Raw genomic sequence first — 18,748 nt, 5'->3', positions numbered from 1 at the left:
CATAAAACGAAGCAGATTTATGCTGAAACTAAGCTGCACACAGCTGATGTTAGCCAGGAAAACAGTACAGACTGCTAACATTACCTTAACATGGAGACTGTCATGTAATTTATATATGAGATATATTCTTAATTCTTATTTTCTGATTATATTGTTTTATGTATTTTAATGTACACACACACACACACACACACATAGAAGGAGAGAAACAGAAAGATCATTAAAGCAGAGGATTGCAGCAGCTCTTGGATTTTCACTCTGCCGGATTTCGTAAGAACGGTCACATAAATTTCATTACAAATTTTTTTGCCTTTGCTTCAATGTGTCTTTAAATCCTTTCTTGTTCAAATTGTTTATTAACATAGTAAAGAAGTAGCTCGGGAACTCATAAAGTAGGAACAGTGATAGTTTAAAGACATTTTCTACATGAGGATTTATTCAGAAATATAGAGTCAGGAACAACATCTAGACACACATTACCTCTCACATTACCTACAGACACTCAGCCTCTTCACTACACAAACACCTCCTACAACATCCACTCTTTCCACTCTGACTGCTGATGATGAAATCTTCTCATTGGTACAGAAGATTTCATCATCCGCAGTTTGTGAAAACTGCAGTTAAAAAACAAATCAGTAAATTCACAAATGATGGACTCTTTTCAGAGGTACGCTTCATGTACTGATTAACATTTAAGAAAAAACGTGGAAAATATTCTTTTGTTTGCATTTGGAGACTCGGCATTTGAACCATCCCAAATATCTGGACCAGGGAACCAACTCCTCAAACCGGTAAAAAGGTCAAGGACACAGTTACACGATCGTTAAACTAACCTGTTTTTGAATGAAAGAAAACCATATAAGCATTTGCCCTCGAATCTCGGTTGTAAAAAAAAAATAAAAGAAACACTACACATTACTTTTCTTATGTTCAGTATACAGGAGTTGCTGCTCACACTCTGAGTTGCACTAATGAGTCTGTCAGATGTCCCAAATGGAATGTCAGGCCGTACTCACGCTGGACACCTCCTGACCTTATTTCCACGAGCCCTCGACTCAGCTGCAAAGTGCTTACGGGGTCAGTTTCCTTTTCATCAGAATTATCTGCTGTCATTCAGACATAAGTTGAGCAACGGTTTAACCAATTTTCCATCAAAGGGATGCTGGATTTAAACCGAACATAGGATGTAAGTTAAGGAAATATAAGTTTGTCTATGGAGCACATCTCCTTCAGCGTCCACAATAATGGACTGCATTTCTCTCAGTCAACTGACTGTTTAGGGGGAAAAGCGGCTAATAGTTAGTGGGCTCTGTGTTTGTGGTTGTTGTTTGTTAATCACACTAGGAGTGAACAAAAGCAGAAAAAAACTCTGTAAAGATGCAGACTGTGAAAGTCTGGTTTATACCATAAATCTTACCAGCTGTAGCTGTTTTTTTTTTTGTGTTTTAAGTTATAAGCACGTGCCAAGACTTCTGTCTCCCATTGCCGATGTGATCCTCCTTTTTTGTTCCCTATTAATGATCTAATATATATATATATGTATGTAATAAGGCTGTAATGAAATCATTGTGATACAGAGATTTGATTTCTTGTGCATGCTTTGGATAAAAAAGTAATTTTGTCAAGACTGAATGTAGTTTACCATCTGCTCCTCAGTCCAAACTGACTTTATGTTTCATACGCGTCAACTCAGGGAACTCCTGCCGTGACCTGCTCTCTGTGAGCACACACACACACACAAACACACACACACACACACACACACACACACACACACACACACACACACACACACACACACACACACATTCAAGCACATGCATATACACACGCATACATAAGGAGGTCTGGTTTCTTCGCCAGTTTCAAGCAGGGTTAAGGATGGTTTCTCCACTGAAGGGAGGTTTTTCCTCCTCCGCTGAGGGCGTTGAGTGTTTGGTTTCTCCACCAATATGTAAGGAGGATAGAGCTCTCATTGGTGCCTATTTTGTGTGTGAACACGCGTGTGAGCGAGTGCGGGCCAGACGTGGTCTGTGTGAGTGTGGCTGATTGTTGTCTTGTAATGGGGAATAAACTGAGTAATTCTGCCTTGAAAGGGGATGAAATACATTGCAAAGTATTTACTGGGCAGCACGTAGTATGTAGATCATTGAAGGAAGAAAGTAATGAATTTGTGCACAAAGGAGATGGAACAGTGAGTGTGAATATGTCTGACGTCACTGTGTGTGAGATACACAGAGAGGTGTGAAAGACAAAGTCAAACATCCAAACTCAGCCTGCAGTTCTGTTCTGTGATTCTACATTTGACTATCCGTTGAGTTTGGTGTGTACTTCTGCTTTGTTCAGATGCATTTAGATACATCACCTCCACTCTCCTGTCTTTCCTTCTCTACCATTGCCTCCTAACTGGGGATGGGTACCGGTATCCGATGCCATTATGGCACCGGTTCTGACATAAACGTAAGTAACCAGACCGAAAAGCAGCGCACATTTTGGTGCTTTTTTTCCTGGGATGTCATACACTTTGGATTCTAGCCAATCATTTTACCTTTCCAAGGATAGTAGGCGGGCCCAGGTACGTATGTTCTTTAAGAGCAGAGCTACAGATTAAAAATGCCCAAGGCGAAGCGGTCAAAGTCTGGCTGTACTTCACAGCAAAAGATGCAAACTCAGCAGCCTGCAACAAGTGCTTTAAGGTGATACTGTGCAAAGGAGGTAACTGATGAAACAGGGAGGCTGTAGCTCAGGGGTAGAGCTGGTCACCAACTGATCAGAAGGTTGATGGTTCGATCACAGGCTCCTCCAGTCTGTGTGTCACATATCCTTGGGCAAACTAACCCCAACTTGCTCTCCGATGCATCCATCGGAGTGTGAGTGTACTTAGAAAGCACAGGTGTAGATAAAGTGCTTGTGTGCTTGTGTGATTGCGTGAATGTGACATGTTTTATAGAGCGCTTTGAGTACTCCGGGACCGTAGAAAAGCGCTATATAAGAATCAGTCCATTTACCATGAACATCCGGCGACACATAGCGTTTTTTTAAAAAGCCGAGAAATGCACCGTATTTGATAGCGTGCTGCGAGACCTCACACAGAGCACATCTACTGCGGGTGTGGTGCCTGTTATCGGACCCGGAGTTAGCAACATCCCCCAAGAACCCGAAGAGGAGAGTCCTGGCCCCTAGCCCTGCCAGTGTAGCAGAAATGATGACGGATGATGATGGCAGCAGCAGCCGTTCTTCTCTGCGTGAGTAGCTTAATGTTGTTCGTGTGTAATTTACGTTGAGTAGGCTAACCACGTTATTACATTAATGTAAGGTGAACTAGCAAACACCGTCGTAGTTACATTTGTCTGTCTTCTTGTTTGATAGAGTGATACCATATATGTACTATAGCTGCAAAAAAGGCTAACATTGTTGTCTTTTTACAAAAAAAAACAGCTAAACATGAGAGGTTTTAGGACAAAGGTTGTGTTCTCCATTCTTTAAGCAGTGATTCGAGCACCGATTAAGCACCGGCACCGTTTCAAAAGCACCGGTTTGGCACCGGTATCGGATAAAACCTAAACGATACCCATCCCTACTCCTAACATGCCTCCTTCCTCCTCTTCCTTTTCTTTCAGCCATCAGTAGCATGACAGTCTTATTCATTATGATACACGCATTATATTTGGTAAAGCTTTTGTTCACAAAGCCCTTCCTAATGCAACACTCCCCATTTACCCAGGCTGCCACTTGGAGTACACTGGCTTGTGGCCCCTTGTGCCAGCATTAGTGCTTTCCTCCTTTCTGCTGCTCACAATTCACCGAGTCAGAAAATTTAGCAACAGAGCTACGATACTTTAAATGTTAAAGTTTCATGATTCACGTGTGGATGTTGCATAAGAAAAGCATGATGTATAAAGTATAAGTGTTTCTGACCAGTTGTTCATGTTCCTTCATTTTTCCCTGAAATCTATCAAATACTGTCCAACAGACTGATGGCACAGCAGTGCAGAGGCTGCAGAACCTGCGTCTGAAGCCTCTGGTTTAAAAGAGTTCAAATAAATAATCCAGCTATAGTTGTCAGTATTTCCACTGCTGCACAGGAAATAACTTTATTATAAAATAAATAATAAGAAATAAACGTTATTTTTCAAACACAAGCTTTACACAACTTGTACATTCACACAAGCACTTTTTCCATGTTTCTAAGTGCTTCCTGTCTAACATTCACACTCTAATGGATGCATCGGAGAGCAACATGGGGTTAGTATCTTGCCCAAGGACATCATGCAGACTGGCATTAAACCACCAACCTTCTGGTTAGCAGGTGACCTGCTCGACCACCTGAGTTACAGCCACCTCATCAAAGTGACCAATCACATTAGAATCCTGTCCTGCTTTAGGCTCCGCCTCCAAACCATCCAAAGCGGGTTTATTTGCACCATGTATGCAGGTAAACTCAAACATCCATTCAGCTGCTTCAGAATGAAAATGTCAGCTTGTGGTTTCAATCACAGGAAACTCACAGGTTAGAGTCCAGCCAGAGGGCTGCTGTTGTTTATCTGTAAAGTCTTTACATTTACAGAAATAAATAATTATGTGGACACATCTGGATCATCAGCAAACATGAAACCAGGTGACCACCAGGACCAAGCTGACTGCTGACACAGAGTTCATACTCTAACTGCTAGCTGCTCTGCTAGCTAAGTGAACTGATGTTAAAGGTCAGAGTAAAGAAATGACGTGATGCTGCTGGGAGTGACACCACAGACTAGCAGCTTTTAGTTACTCAGCATATAATGCAGTTAATCTGAAATCTCTTTTTCTCTCTGAAACAAAGTGACAGCAGACTGAGTCAAAGACAGAAACCTTATTTAAACACCAAATATTCACCGGCTTCACTTCCTGATCCAGGATTCAAAGAGGACGTTGCACTTACTCAGCTTCTTCCCATGAAAGTCTTCACTCTGCAGCTCTGCTGTCTGGACCAGGTCTGTGTAGAAACAGAGACAATCTTCTGCTTCATCAGTCCTCTGTGTCTGCAGGCTGAAGTCACATTAAACACTTGACACCAGCAAAGAGTCTGTAGCTCACAGGTCAAAGGTCAGCTGCTGCACCTTGTGTGATATTGTTTGATCAATAATTAACCCGCAGCAGGTTTCTGCTCCGACTCCAACACACTGAACAACCCTGAGAACAAATCAGATGATGTGTGGGTGTGTCTGCAAGATTCAATAGTAATAAACACCTCACACCAGCAATGAGTCTGAAGCTCGCAGGTTAAAGGTCAAAAGTCAGCTGCCACACTGTTGTTTTGGTTCAGAGCTGCAGAGTAAACCGGTGGTGTGTGTGCAGCTCTTCTTCTGGAACGTCCTGGACCTCCTCCGGTACGCACCGCAGGTTTTATAAGGACACAGCTGCATTTGAACCCAATAATGTAGTTTTACAGTGATGCACAAACACATCGGCTTTTCAAACTTCAACTTTACTTTGATAAATCGTTTTAAAAGCACACAGGATGCAGAGCTTTAAGAAGCTTTTAGTTCCTTACAGTTGAACAGCACTCCCTGGACCTGACCTCTCAGCACTAATGCAATTATTTTACTAATGTGTCAAACTATCTACATTTTTAAACCATGACGTCTTACTTTCCCTCTAAGCAGATACCCAGGGCAGGAACCCTCCCCCTAAACAGCCAGTTTACATTCCAGTGTAGGATCCACTGATATCAGGTCGCAGTGGAAATATTTTTGGTTATTTCTGTGAAAAAGAAACCACTTTGTGACATGTTGATACATCATGTTTGATTTGTCTGCTAGATGGAAAATATTAAGTTGGTGATGTCTGAAAGGGACACGCCGTAGTTCATGAACAATAACAGTAGTTATTGATAAAGTTATAACTGCACATACGCAAGAAAGGAGAAAACAAATACTCATTTCATTTAATAATAATCGAAAAATTAAGTACATTTAAAAAATAAAATAAATAAATAATGATAATAATAATAATAATAATAATGATAATAATAATAATAATAATAATAAATAATGATAATAATAATAATAATAATAATAATAATAATAATGATAATAATAATAATAATAATAATAAAAATGATAATAATAATAATGATAATAATAATAAAAATGATAATATAATAATAATGATAATAATAATAATAAATAATGATAATATAATAATAATGATAATAATAATAAAAATGATAATAATAATAATGATAATAATAATGATAATAATAATAAAAATGATAATATAATAATAATGATAATAATAAAGATAATAATAATACTACTAATAATAATAATAATAAAAATGATAACAATAATAATAATAATAATAAAATGATAATATAATAATAATGATAATAATAATAATAAATAATGATAATAATAATAATGATGATAATAATAATAAAAATGATAATAATAATGATAATGATAATAATAATAATAATTTAAAAAAATAATAATGATAATAATAATAATAAAAAAAAGATAATAATAATAATAATAATAATAATAATAATAATAATAATATCCTTAATGCCGTATTCGTACTAGACCATATGTAGCTGCATTATGATATACAACCTGATGATTTGAGTACATTCGTAGTTCCAGTGGATTTCCAGATGCAAACATTGTTTATCGTCCAATAAGTTGTGCCTGTGGTTTGATGACAGGTATCCCACGAGCTGCTGTGTGTCATGGAGAAGCCGTCCATCACCATGCTGTGGACTCACTACATGCTCTGGATCCCCTTATACATCCTCACAGTCATTGTTGAAGGTGTTAAATCATTGAGTTTCCATCTTTTATTCCAACAAACTGAAAGCTGAGCTCATAAGTACTTTGACTTCTCAACATTACGAGGTTCATTGTGTGGTCAGAGTGTTGTGTAAGGTAAGTGTTGGGAGCTAACAGGAAATGGGTTAGCCAAGCAGAGCTGATGATATGAAGCCAGGAAATGAGCACAGTGCATTCCAGCTGCAGTGAGTAACCTCTGTGCTGTAAGCAGAAGTGCTGGAGGAACGTTCTGTATATCAGCGACACACAGGCCAATAACACTGTGATAGTGAATGAAGTAAAAGCACAGCAAGTGAAGCGTTTGTTCCCCTTTTTGTTTCTCTCTCAGCTGCCACCATCTATCAGGCGCTGCCTTATGTTGAGCAAACGGCCTCCCAGTCGTGTCCACTCAACTCAACAACAGCTCCAAACAGCCACCTGCCCGTGGTGCTGGTGCTCTACCTGCCTGTCCTCACTCTTGGTAAGACGGAGAACAACCCATTGTGACATTACAGTCACCTGATGGACGTGCTGCACAGGAGCACGTTCGTTTGAGTCCAAGCTCCTCCTTTACATGTATGGTCACTGCAGTCGTCTTCAGTCAGCCACTACTTTCATTAGCTTTGGTTGTTTCAGCTTCTGCGTGCAGCCACGTTAAAGTTTGTCTCGATAAATCAGATTCACTTTTGGTGGGCATTGATCTGATTCTGTCCATATTTACACACAACTTCCCTGTGCAAATGATACTTAAAATGACTGAAAGCTCTGATACCAGTGAGGTTTTCTGAGTAATAATGTGGATTAAACTTAATAAAAGCTGTAAGATAGATTAAACTATACATTTCAGACTTGCAGCATAGGCCACTGCATCGTTGCAGAGACAGTTTTACTTTTTTCTTTAGATACTGCATAATCGTTACAGAACTAAGAAATATGTTACCATTATTAGTTTTTTAACATGAGCTCACTCTTGTGGTCCTCAGTCGCTCGTCCTTGTATGTTAAACATGCCGGCTGATGAACAGCAAACACGTTTAGACGAGAACCTTAACTAAGACAAAAAGATGTTAGACACAGAGGTCGGTCGCTTCAGTAACACGACCTAAATCCAGCTGAACTAGAACACAGACCGAAGGAAAAGAACATAAAACGTTCTCAGGTTCTCCTGATTTGTTACTATTGGGAAAACTACGAGTGACAGTTTCCTGAGGAAGACTAGGACGATGAAGAACAGTTACAGGCCTCACTGTCATATCATCATAGTTGGTGTCCGAGCTTTCTGACCAGGTCTGTGGTGACAACACTGAGGAGGATCTTCTTTCTGGGGATGTTAAATTGGTGTCATGAATGAAGTTACTGTGTAACTGTACAGTAACTGTAGTGTAACTGTACAGTTACAGTAAGTGTAGTGTAACTGTACAGTAAGTGTAATGTAACTGTATAACTGTAGTGTAACTGTACAGTAACTGTGTAACTGTAGTGTAACTGTGTAACTGTAGTGTAACTGTGATGTAACTGTAGTGTAACTGTAGTGTAACTGTACAGTAACTGTGATGTAACTGTACAGTAACTAGTGTAACTGTGATGTAACTGTACAGTAACTGTAGTGTAACTGAGATGTAACTGTACAGTAATTGTGATGTAACTGTAGTGTAACTGTGATGTAACTGTACAGTAACTGTGATGTAACTGTAGTGTAACTGTACAGTAACTGTGCAGTAACTGTGATGTAACTGTACAGTAACTGTGCAGTAACTGTGATGTAACTGTACAGTAACTGTGATGTAACTGTGATGTAACTGTACAGTAACTGTGATGTAACTGTAGTGTAACTGTACAGTAATTGTGATGTAACTGTAGTGTAACTGTAGTGTAACTGTGATGTAACTGTAGTGTAACTGTACAGTAACTGTAGTGTAACTGTAGTGTAACTGTGTAACTGTAGTGTAACTGTAGTGTAACTGTAGTGTAACTGAAGTGTAACTGTACAGTAACTGTGATGTAACTGTGATGTAACTGTAGTGTAACTGTGCAGTAACTGTGATGTAACAGTGTAACTGTAGTGTAACTGTAACTGTAGTGTAACTGTGTAACTGTGATGTGAAACACTGCTTGGTTTTCAGGAGCCTCGCTCACAGTCGGGCAGCTGCTGAAGGAGAGGCACCACCACCTGGAGAAGTGGAACAGGAAGAGGAAGTAACATGAAGTCACAGCTCGTTGGAGTTACGGATGAAGTCTAATTTAACGATCTGCTGTAAAGAGAGAAAAGAATGTTCTAGACCCAAAATGATTTCTGTTGCACTTTTATTGACAGCACAGATTCCTACAGTACAGTTACTGTCTAACATTAAACAGCAGCTCAGACCAGCAGCCGTGTGTGTCTTTGTGCACGAGCAGCAACGCCTGAGCAGGACACCGAGGCTCCTCTGGGCTACCAGCCGTACGCTCTGGTCCACACTGCTTTCTTCTTGAACTCTGCAGAGGACCTGAGTGCCAACAGAGCAGCTGAAAGGAACCACAGGAGAAATCAGAGAAATCAGAGAAATCAGAGAAATCAGAGAGATCAGATGGCTGCTCTGAAGACCAGGTCATTTTTTCAGCATATCCTGCCTGTATGAACACTGATGTTTGAGTAAACCTCTCTTAAAATACCACCTGCTCTTTCCACACCTTCTTTTACAACAGTGCTGTCAGATGAGTGTCTAATAAACATGGTGCATTAGTTCTCATGTAAAGACTGCCACAGATGAGGCCTGTGGAGCTCATTTGGCCAAATCATCATTTGTGTATATAGAGCTGAATCACAACAGTCCCCTCTATGGTAACTTGATATTGTGAGATAACCTGCAACAGTGCAGAGAAACTAACAGCCCAACGACCCTGTCTGAGGGACGTGGTGAGGGTGGAGCTCCGACACAACCAGGTTCATGGAGGCCATGATTGGTTGGACTGCTCTGTCTCTGTGATCACTGACAGAAATATTTCAGCAGAAACTACAAACTTCATGTGTCTGTGCTGAAATTCAGGCTTCTAACCTAAATACACACATTTTCATCCACAGCAGTGCGATGTAAGCACAGAAAGACGTGCGTGCATGAGTATAAACCACTCAGAGAAGAACAGTGCTGCATAAGAACCAGTCCATGAAACACACGATACATTTCACAAGGAGACCTGAACATACAGGCTTTACCACGAAGGTTTAGCTTCTGGGGCAAAACCAGTAAAGAAGAAACCACAGCTGGTGGTGTACTGGTCACTTTAGTGAAACCTATGAAAATACACTATTGCCAGAAGTGTTCGCTCGTCTACCTTCACACTTCTCTGACTTTCCATCCTGAATACATATGATTTAGTTTGCAATTATAACAGCTTCAGCAGGTCAGGTTGATGTTGGATCAGAAGGTGTGGCTGAGTCCTCGCTCCAACTCATCCCACAGAGGTCAAGTTCTTCCACACAAACCCGTTCACTGTGCTTTGTGCGCTGCAGTACAGTCGGGCTGGACGCACGAAGCTGTGTAAAATACCACACCATAATCGCCCTCTCCTCCAAGCTTTACACTTGGAACAACTCTCCACCACGCCCAGACTGCTCCGTTCGATTGTCACATGGAGAAGTCTGAGTCATGGTCTCTGCTGCTGTGCTTTAACCTTTTAAGACCAACCATAGAACCAAGTCCACCAGAGCTTATATTATATTTTTACATGCTGTGGAGCCATTTTTAGGAGCATTTCAAGTTGGTATACATCAATACAACCATTATAGCCCAGATTTTAATAATATGTCTGCATTAAGTGCATAGTAATTACATAAATTGCAAAAAAGTGCAATAAACTACAAAAAAATTGAAAATCGTTTTTGTTTTTTTAACATATATTTCTAGTTAGAGAAATTTAAGAGGCTTATCCCTCAAAACTGTAAATACAAAAAATTTGCACAAAATAGTTTCCCACCATAGGAAATTTATTTTGAGTGTCTTCATAGTTTTATTTTTGAAATACACCAATTTTTATACACTGCAGGAAAAACGAAAAAAAATATTATAATGCAGATTTGCAAAAAAAGCAGCATATGCATCAAAATAAACTATTTCCAGCAGTGCAATATGAGTCCTAAGCATCCCAGAAACGACACAGAAAGTCATGAAGTCAAACATAACTTTTAAAAACACCAGCATAGGCTCATGAGGCCTTGATGGTAAAAAAAAACTACATTTCCAAGAAAATGGCATCACTTCCGTCATGGCGGACATGCAAAAGTTCGCGCTGACGTCTATTCCAACTAGGAAGTGTTATGAACAGCTGATCGGATCGGCAAAGCGTGTTTCTGGAATATTATGTTTTTGTTGCTGCAAGCGCTTTTTATGCAGTTTTTGCAAAGCTATATGTGGAAGGAAACTGTGACCGAGGACAAGCTGATGGCATAAGACTGTCATTCCCAGTTGCTTCCACTTTGTCGCCTCAACTGGAGTTTATGTTCAGGTGCCATCCTATCAGCAGCACAAACACCTGCTCGGGCTTATACACCTGTGGCCACAAGTGACTGAACACCTGCATTCAGTGGTTTGGAGAGGGGAGTACTTTTGGCTTTATAGTGAAGTTTTTACCTCGAGGATGTAAGAACCTGACAAAACTCAGGCCAGGTCTTAATTTCAATGAGACCTGCACAAGGATGGTAATAATAATAATCTATATCTAATTAAACTGTTTAGATGTGATTTCATGAAGTACTTTATGGAGACAACAGTCTGTGTACTGCTGTGGTTCAAACAGAGTGAAATATTATGAAATGTGTAAGTAGGAAAAAGGCTGCTTTGCTCACCTCTGGCTGTGCTGACCGTTGATGCTGACACGCTCTGGTCAGGAGCTTCCATGATGCTGAGAAGCCAGTCTATGAACTGAGACACACACACGGGGTCATCCCTTCTGCACGTTTACAACGAGTGACATTTGAGCTAAAGGTCAAAGTTCACAGCACAAACACTGACCTTGGGCGTTTGGCTGCTCCAGGGCTCCTTGTCCAGGAGCCGAGGGAGGCTGTGGGACATCGCTAACAGGCACCGGGACAGGGCGCCGTCCACCGACGACTCCTCGCCATATAGACCGTGTGTTAGAGCCTGAGGCTTGGGGTCTGGCTGCCATGGAAACCACTGGACCCGGATGCCAAAGAGGAGTGGCATGATGTGGTCACTCCAGGAAACTACTGCAGCAGCAAAGAGCTGGAACAGGAAGTCGGTGGCCTGCAGAGCACACTCAGTTAGAAACACACGACACAGAATCTGCTTCCACCAACTCAGATACACAGAAGAAGCAAACAGCAGCAAGCTTTGCTCTACTGCTGATGCTCGAGAGCAGCCTCGCTGTAGTTAACACGGCACCGTCATGGTGGACCAGCATTTAGCTAAGCTCAGCTGCTGGGAGGAAGAGGAGGATGTGTGGGAGTCACATGGCGGTCACTCAGAAACATACCGATCTGGTGTCTCCACGCTGGACGTCTGTTACGCCGTAGGCAACATTTCGGATATGTCCCATCAGCTCCAGGAGCCACTCCACCCGTCTGGAGATGCCTGTGACAAAGATGCTGACTAAATGAAAACCATCATGGTAAAACACACAGGTGTCAGTCGTCTGTTAGATCAGGAGAGATCCACTTTCCACGCAGTAGGAACGCCTTCCTGTCTCACCTGTGTTGATGCTGGTTGCCAGGCGACACTGGTAAAACGTCTGCAGGAGGAGCCACCCCACTCTGCGGCTCGGCCAACCACGGAGGACCCCAGCAATGACATCATTAAGACTAAGGAGGGGCACTCGTCCCTGAGAGGTCAGGTAGGCTAAGACGAAGCAGGTCTTCTCCATTTGAGTCTAAACAGAACGCAGAGATGTTAAAGCCACAGCGCACGCTGAGCTTCAACGAACCGTCATAGACTGAATGACAGGCGTGACGTGATCACCGCACGTGTGCTGAAAGGAAGCCAGCAGAGGATCAACAACGAGGGTCAGCAGCAGCTAAGAGGGCTTCAAACTACACACCTGTCACCATTTCATGTTTAGTTATCCTGTCTTCCTTCTCTCACCCCAACCAATCACAGCAGATGGCCCCGCCCCTCCCTGAGCCTGGTTCTGCTGGAGGTTTCTTCCTGTTAAAAGGGAGTTTTTCCTTCCCACTGTCGCCAAAATGCTGCTCATAGGGGGTCATGTGACTGTTGGGTTTTCTCTGTATTATTACTGTAGGGTCGACCTCACAGTATAAAGCACGACTGTTGTTGAAGTGAATAAAGTAACCATGAGAGGAAGATTCCTCTAAATTACTGAAAGCTTAAATCACTATATGGTTACATTTGGTCAAACTGAACGTTTACTTAAAGTGCTCCTTTTAGAAATACACACTTGTGTAGTGGGCCCCCTGCTGGGCATCAGGAAGAATGCAGGTTTTACTGTCCACACACTGACAGCTATAAGTAATAAAGCAATATGAGCTACAGGTCACTGGAATTACTTCCATTTCCACTATGAGACCAACAACATGTCTTTGAACCTGTAAACCAAACGTACTTCTGCCCACGCTTCAGCACATGGAAACAGTGGACGTGGTCCCTCTGTTCATTTTCTGCTGGTGTTATTAACACTGTACCTCAGAGACTTTCATGATCCTCTCAATCTCTGTGTCAGACATCTCAGACAGACACTTGGCCACGCCCACATACAGATCCACTTCATCATCCTGAAATAAATGTACAAGAAATCAAACACAAACACAAAAATTGTTATTTTTTAGTTAAAATATGTCATTTAAACACCTTTGAACCTGTGTTCATGTGTTAAAGAGGCAAAGCTCGATGCCAGCAGGGCCCAGCAGCAGCACGAATAAAAGGCTTTAACTGTTAGACTGCTCCACACAAAGGTTTCAAAACAGACAAAGACAGCAGGTTGAAGGAGATCAGCTGATTTCACAGAAAGGTGAACAGAGCACGGCTAACAGGTTCAGCTATTAGCAGCTGTTAAACTCAGGGAGCCAATGGTAGGCGACACACACCAGCGCACATATCATCAACTAAATGATTCCAGCCGTTCAAAAGCTGAAATGTAGCATCAAGTACCATGAAACACGAGCACTGTGCTGTTCTTCAGACTGATGAGGTTAATGATGCCACAGGTTCAGAAACATGCTGCTCAACGTAAAGACGACAGAGGATTTGGACAAAGGCTAAAATGAGTCTAACTGCCCGAGATCCTCACACAACTTTAGCTGTTTGACTGTTTTCCTGTTTCTGTTATTGTACTTTGAAAATGCTGGTCGAGATCACGCTGGTCGAGTTCACGCTGGTCAAGATCACGCTGGTGTAGATCACGCTGGTCGACATCACGCTGGTCGAGATCACGCTGGCCTAGATCACGCTGGTCGAGATCACGCTGGTCGAGATCAAGCTGGCCTAGATCACGCTGGTCTAGATCACGCTGGTCGAGATCACGCTGGTCGAGATCACGCTGGCCTAGATCACGCTGGTCGAGATCACGCTGGTCGAGATCACGCTGGTCGAGATCACGCTGGTCTAGATCACGCTGGTCGAGATCACGCTGGTCGAGATCACGCTGGTCTAGATCACGCTGGCCTAGATCAAGCTGTTCGAGATCACGCTGGTCGAGATCACGCTGGTCTAGATCACGCTGGCCTAGATCAAGCTGTTCGAGATCACGCTGGTCGAGATCACGCTGGTCTAGATCACGCTGGCCTAGATCAAGCTGTTCGAGATCACGCTGGTCGAGATCACGCTGGTCTAGATCACGCTGGCCTAGATCAAGCTGTTCGAGATCACGCTGGTCGAGATCACGCTGGTCTAGATCACGCTGGTCTAGATCAGCTCTCTCCTGTGAACGAGTCTCAACGTGACGACCTGCATGAACAAAGGTCAAAGGAGGTCTCGAGTGGCAGAAACAGCGACAGCTGTGTCACAGAAATCACTGTTAGCCAGAGCGAGCAGACGTGCTAGCTACAGCTGCATCATGGTCCAGAGGTCATGTGACCAGGGTCCAGAGGTCATGTGACCATGGTCCAGAGGTCATGTGACCATGGTCCAGAGGTCATGTGACCAGGGTCCAGAGGTCATGTGACCATGGTCCAGAGGTCATGTGACCATGGTCCAGAGGTCATGTGACCATGGTCCAGAGGTCATGTGACCATGGTCCAGAGGTCGTCTTCTACGGGCAGAATCAGCTTTAAATTGACTGCAGCAAACTGTAAACACGTCTCTGACCAGGTGCATCAAACGTGACATTCTTCCTCATGAAGAGGAGGAGGAGCAGACCCTGCATCTCTGAAGGTATGAAGGTCGTTAGTGTCTTTGGAACTGGCACACACATCTGTCTTACTACAGCCAGACTTCATCGTTACAAAGACCTGCGTCTCACCTTTCTCCAGCTGAAAACATCTGGCCTATTAAGCAGCTGTTGTCCTACATCAGACAACCTGCTCTTCAAGCAGGGCCACAGTTAGTCTGCACACACAGACTGTTGTCAGAGGAAATGCTCTGATCAGCTCCTGTCTGCACTTCATTTACTCAGTTTATCCAGCTGACATGTCCTGTGTGTTCTGCTATGGATGTAATCAGGCCAATGCACGTGACTGCATTCTGTTTTTATGTTTGCAAACTTCATATTGTCCTAATAAACCCAGACAGCCATCCCACCAAAACATGTACAGATGTTTGCATGTTTCACTGAAGCACCCAGTTTGTATCCAAGAGTTCGACGTCTTTAACTTTTGAGTTTGACGACATCAAACGAACACTAACAGGAACCGGCTGCACATCCTGTCTTTGCACTTATTATAAACCTGACTGGCATTTCTATCAGGCCTCCTCGTCCAACATCCATCAAGATAATTACGTATTACTTATGCTCGTGTCATTAATATAATAACTGAGCACAGGAAACAGATATGTGAGATACAGACAGGGAGGGGCCAGAGCTCTGTGACCTGTTACTGTAACTGTTCCAGTTACCACTGTTGTTATTATGATGCTGTGTTTGGTCCCTGCCCGTCGAGGTGTTCTTACAGCTGAGCTAACGATGGGCTGAAGCTGCTGTGGTGATGAGAAGAGCTCATTTCCAGCCGAGCTCCGGTGACTGAAGCTCTGCACACCTACAGCAGCATCTGTCACAGCTTCTTGCTTTGAATAAAATGGGTTTATGCTCCTGTTCGTGTCTCTGGGTGGATGGGAACATCAGAGGATATCACGATCCCCGAGCGTAAAACCAGGGACAGAGCCATGCATCAAAGAAAAAGCTTCTACGTGTCAGTGATAACAGTCAGCAGCTACACTGCACCTGGATTCGGTCGGGCAGGAAGGTGAAGATCTTCTCCGTGGCAGAGCAGAGGATGGTCCAGCAGCTGCTAGAGGGGTTTGGGAGGGCCATGGCCTGAGCCAGGCCCCGCAGCACAGAGCGACACAGGGACGCGCGCTGGGGTCGGAGGTCCTCCTCAAACTGCTGCACCCCCAAACTCTCCACATACACCTGCAGCTTGTCCTCAGTCACGTGCTTCATCCACGAGCCCAGAGTCTCATAGAGGTGGGCCCGGGTCTGGTACTGGGGGAGACAGACAGCCAGTAAGGATCTCTGAAGCCTTCATCATTGTACTGGACTCAGCACGCTCTCCTACAGCAGAGACAGACTGGATGTGTGTCGTGGTTAAAGAGCATCTGTTCAGCTTTAGAAGCCAAACGCTGATTATTCAGACATTTCTTCAGCTGCTGTACGACTGAGAAACAGCTGAGCTCAGAGGTGAGGCAGTAGATGCTCCTGTTTCTGTTAAGAACACCTAAAGAAACCTGTTCAAATATAAGCTGCATATCAAGAAACAACAGATTAAAGTGGACCAGCCTATAAACCTGATGGAGACTGAATATCAGCTGTCACAGCGCTAATACCCAACTGAACTTACACTGAGACTGTGGACCAGGGGAGGCCACAACCAGGAGCCCAAAAACAGAGCAGCGCTGTGGGAGGACTGGGTCTGACAGGCTGCCAGGACAACACACTGATGCTGCACATCCTCTCCTACAAAACACAACAACAACATCGACTGAACAGGATCTGTGGCTTCACGGACAGCACTGAGCGACAACTCTTACCAAAGCTCATCCTCATTAAAGGAGAAAGAGCGGCGCTCCAGTTGATGGGCGGATACTGGAAAGAGGCGCCGACTGACGCCAAAGCGGTGAGAGCGGTCTTAACCAGGCCTGGATGGGAGGACTGAGGACCTGCGCCCAGAGAGAGACGATGTTACAGAGTTACAGCTTCAAACACAACGACCTCTGTAGATGTCACAAACCTTTTTGTCCAGCTTCTGTGACGAACTCCGTCGTGGATCTGACGACACTTTTCTCTGAGAGGTAACTGAAATCTGGAGGAACTGGGAGTTGGATCAAAGTAGTTAGTGCCCAGTAGATCATTTTAAAATGTTACTGACGCTGCATCCAGCTCTGCTCCGCCCACTGACTCCTGTGTTACCTGCTGTGTGACTGTGACTGCTGGACATGTGGGCCAGGTGCAAATGTCCCAGCAAACAGGCTGTTGGACTGCAAACCGATGGCTCCAGAGAACGTGATGATCTGCAACCAAAGAGCCGACAAGTGGCTGAAACAGACGCTCTGAGGAGCGAGCAGAGGGGAGAGTATCGTGTGTAGTAATCAGAGTAAAGTAATATGTGATAAGTAAACTCTTACCTGTGTGACGGCCCGAATAACTTCATTCAGCCTGTTCTGCTGCTTGGACACGAGCTCCGTCTCGCTCTTCAGCTGCATCAGAGGAGAATCAGCATCACTGTCGCTAACTTCAGCTGCAACTAAAGGTGTGTTTGCATCTCTTTATGAACACGGGGACGCTTCACATGGCTGCACAGAAGACACAGATCTGCATCCGTCACATCTTTTTAAATACTGGGTTTGCCAGTGTGTTCCTATGGTAACCATGGTGATTCCTCAAACCTTACAGGGTCACATGAGCTCGATCATCTATGGCTCCACATGCTTGAAACCACAAAGACATCCTCAGAAACACAACAGCAGGTGATCACATGAAGCTGCAGCGTCTTACCTGAACGAGGTAACTCTCTGATCCCACCAACGCCACCAGCCCGTTGACAGCAGCCAGCCGCTGCATGGTGGGACAGCCCTGTAACACAAAGGTCAGCGCTGGGACCCCAAACATCCTTTCACGTGATTGGACATCGTTTACATGAACATTTAGGCTGAGATGTAGAAAGTGAGGTTTTGTACCTCAGCCAGTAAGATTTTGATCCAGGCTGCGAGCAGGTGAGGGTGGACGTGCTCTGCTTTGCCGTGGCCGCACACCGACAGCCCGTGGACCGCTAACCCCAGAGCCAGGGAGAAGCCCGGGGTCTGGGGACACAGGGTCATCAATGAAACCACAAAGAGCTGCTGGAGCCAGAATGACCCCATCAGCTCTCCTACTGACCTGCTGGCTCTCTTCAGTCAGGCTGCGCAGCGTGTCCGTGACCTCCTCGGCCTTGGCGGCGTCAATAAGACCTGCGCTGAACGCTGAGACGCTCACACACGCCACAGAGTACGCCAACACCTGCACACACACACATGTGAAGGTCAGTGAAAACTTTATACGGCACAGTTTTCAACCTTCACCCCACACTGGCCGTGCAGCGTCTCCACCTTGGACAGTAAACAAAGCTTATCTGTGTTACACACTTTTTATTTGCTCTACAAGGTCACGACGACACGTTTTCACAGCTTATAGAAGACGAATCTGTTCCAATCGTACGGTAAACATCATAAGATACACATTTTAGTGCTTCGAGGTCATAGGTCAAAGTTCACACATCAGCATCAGGCTCAAAGTTTTAGCTCTTGTTTCATGTTCATGTAGCAGAAACTGTCTTTAGTAGATAATTCATCAAAACGACTATTTCAGCTTCTTCTGTCA

At 43.7% G+C, this 18,748-nt stretch overlaps 2 protein-coding genes and 1 pseudogene across 3 annotated transcripts in view; 1 reads left to right on the top strand and 2 right to left on the bottom strand.

Annotated features, from left to right (window-relative positions):
- LOC148105926 (protein NLRC3-like) overlaps window positions 1-5,046 on the bottom strand; it is a 37,198-nt gene extending 32,152 nt beyond the window's left edge. Inside the window, exon 1 of the mRNA XM_087838932.1 lies at window positions 4,925-5,046. The gene's annotated coding sequence lies outside the window, so the exon portion shown is untranslated. The remainder of the gene's footprint in view (window positions 1-4,924) is intronic.
- Window positions 5,047-6,715: 1,669 nt separating this feature from the next.
- Window positions 6,716-9,022, top strand: LOC148105925 (very-long-chain (3R)-3-hydroxyacyl-CoA dehydratase 4-like). Its single transcript, XM_087839043.1, has 3 exons — window positions 6,716-6,797; window positions 7,144-7,275; window positions 8,917-9,022. The coding sequence occupies exons 1-3, from the start codon at window positions 6,716-6,718 to the stop codon at window positions 8,991-8,993; spliced, it is 291 nt and encodes a 96-aa protein (XP_087695169.1). The 3' UTR covers window positions 8,994-9,022.
- Window positions 9,023-9,080: 58 nt separating this feature from the next.
- Window positions 9,081-18,748, bottom strand: part of LOC148105924 (focadhesin-like) — a 35,793-nt pseudogene continuing 26,125 nt past the window's right edge. Inside the window, exons 30-44 of the transcript XR_015718608.1 lie at window positions 18,269-18,388; window positions 18,070-18,192; window positions 17,888-17,965; window positions 17,518-17,589; window positions 17,303-17,403; window positions 17,124-17,204; window positions 16,924-17,052; window positions 16,734-16,849; window positions 16,118-16,378; window positions 13,425-13,514; window positions 12,478-12,655; window positions 12,263-12,360; window positions 11,782-12,033; window positions 11,616-11,691; window positions 9,081-9,298 (exon numbers count right to left, since the gene is read on the bottom strand). The product of XR_015718608.1 is annotated as a focadhesin-like (transcript). The remainder of the gene's footprint in view (window positions 9,299-11,615; window positions 11,692-11,781; window positions 12,034-12,262; window positions 12,361-12,477; window positions 12,656-13,424; window positions 13,515-16,117; window positions 16,379-16,733; window positions 16,850-16,923; window positions 17,053-17,123; window positions 17,205-17,302; window positions 17,404-17,517; window positions 17,590-17,887; window positions 17,966-18,069; window positions 18,193-18,268; window positions 18,389-18,748) is intronic.

This window comes from Neolamprologus brichardi, chromosome 3 (assembly GCF_056152115.1).
Source record: "Neolamprologus brichardi isolate AB-2024 chromosome 3, ASM5615211v1, whole genome shotgun sequence".
Classification (NCBI taxonomy): Eukaryota; Metazoa; Chordata; class Actinopteri; order Cichliformes; family Cichlidae; genus Neolamprologus; species Neolamprologus brichardi.
The sequence above is the reverse complement of the archived record's forward strand: the minus strand, read 5'-3'. Positions and strand labels throughout refer to the sequence as shown.

Bases quoted from the DNA above. Each gene is read 5' to 3' on its own strand.
- LOC148105925 (XM_087839043.1), top strand. From the start codon at position 6,716: ATGGAGAAGCCGTCCATCACCATGCTGTGGACTCACTACATGCTCTGG. The intron at 6,798-7,143 runs GTGTTAAATCAT...TTTCTCTCTCAG, and splicing joins CCTCACAGTCATTGTTGAAG to CTGCCACCATCTATCAGGCG. The intron at 7,276-8,916 runs GTAAGACGGAGA...CTTGGTTTTCAG, and splicing joins CCTGCCTGTCCTCACTCTTG to GAGCCTCGCTCACAGTCGGG.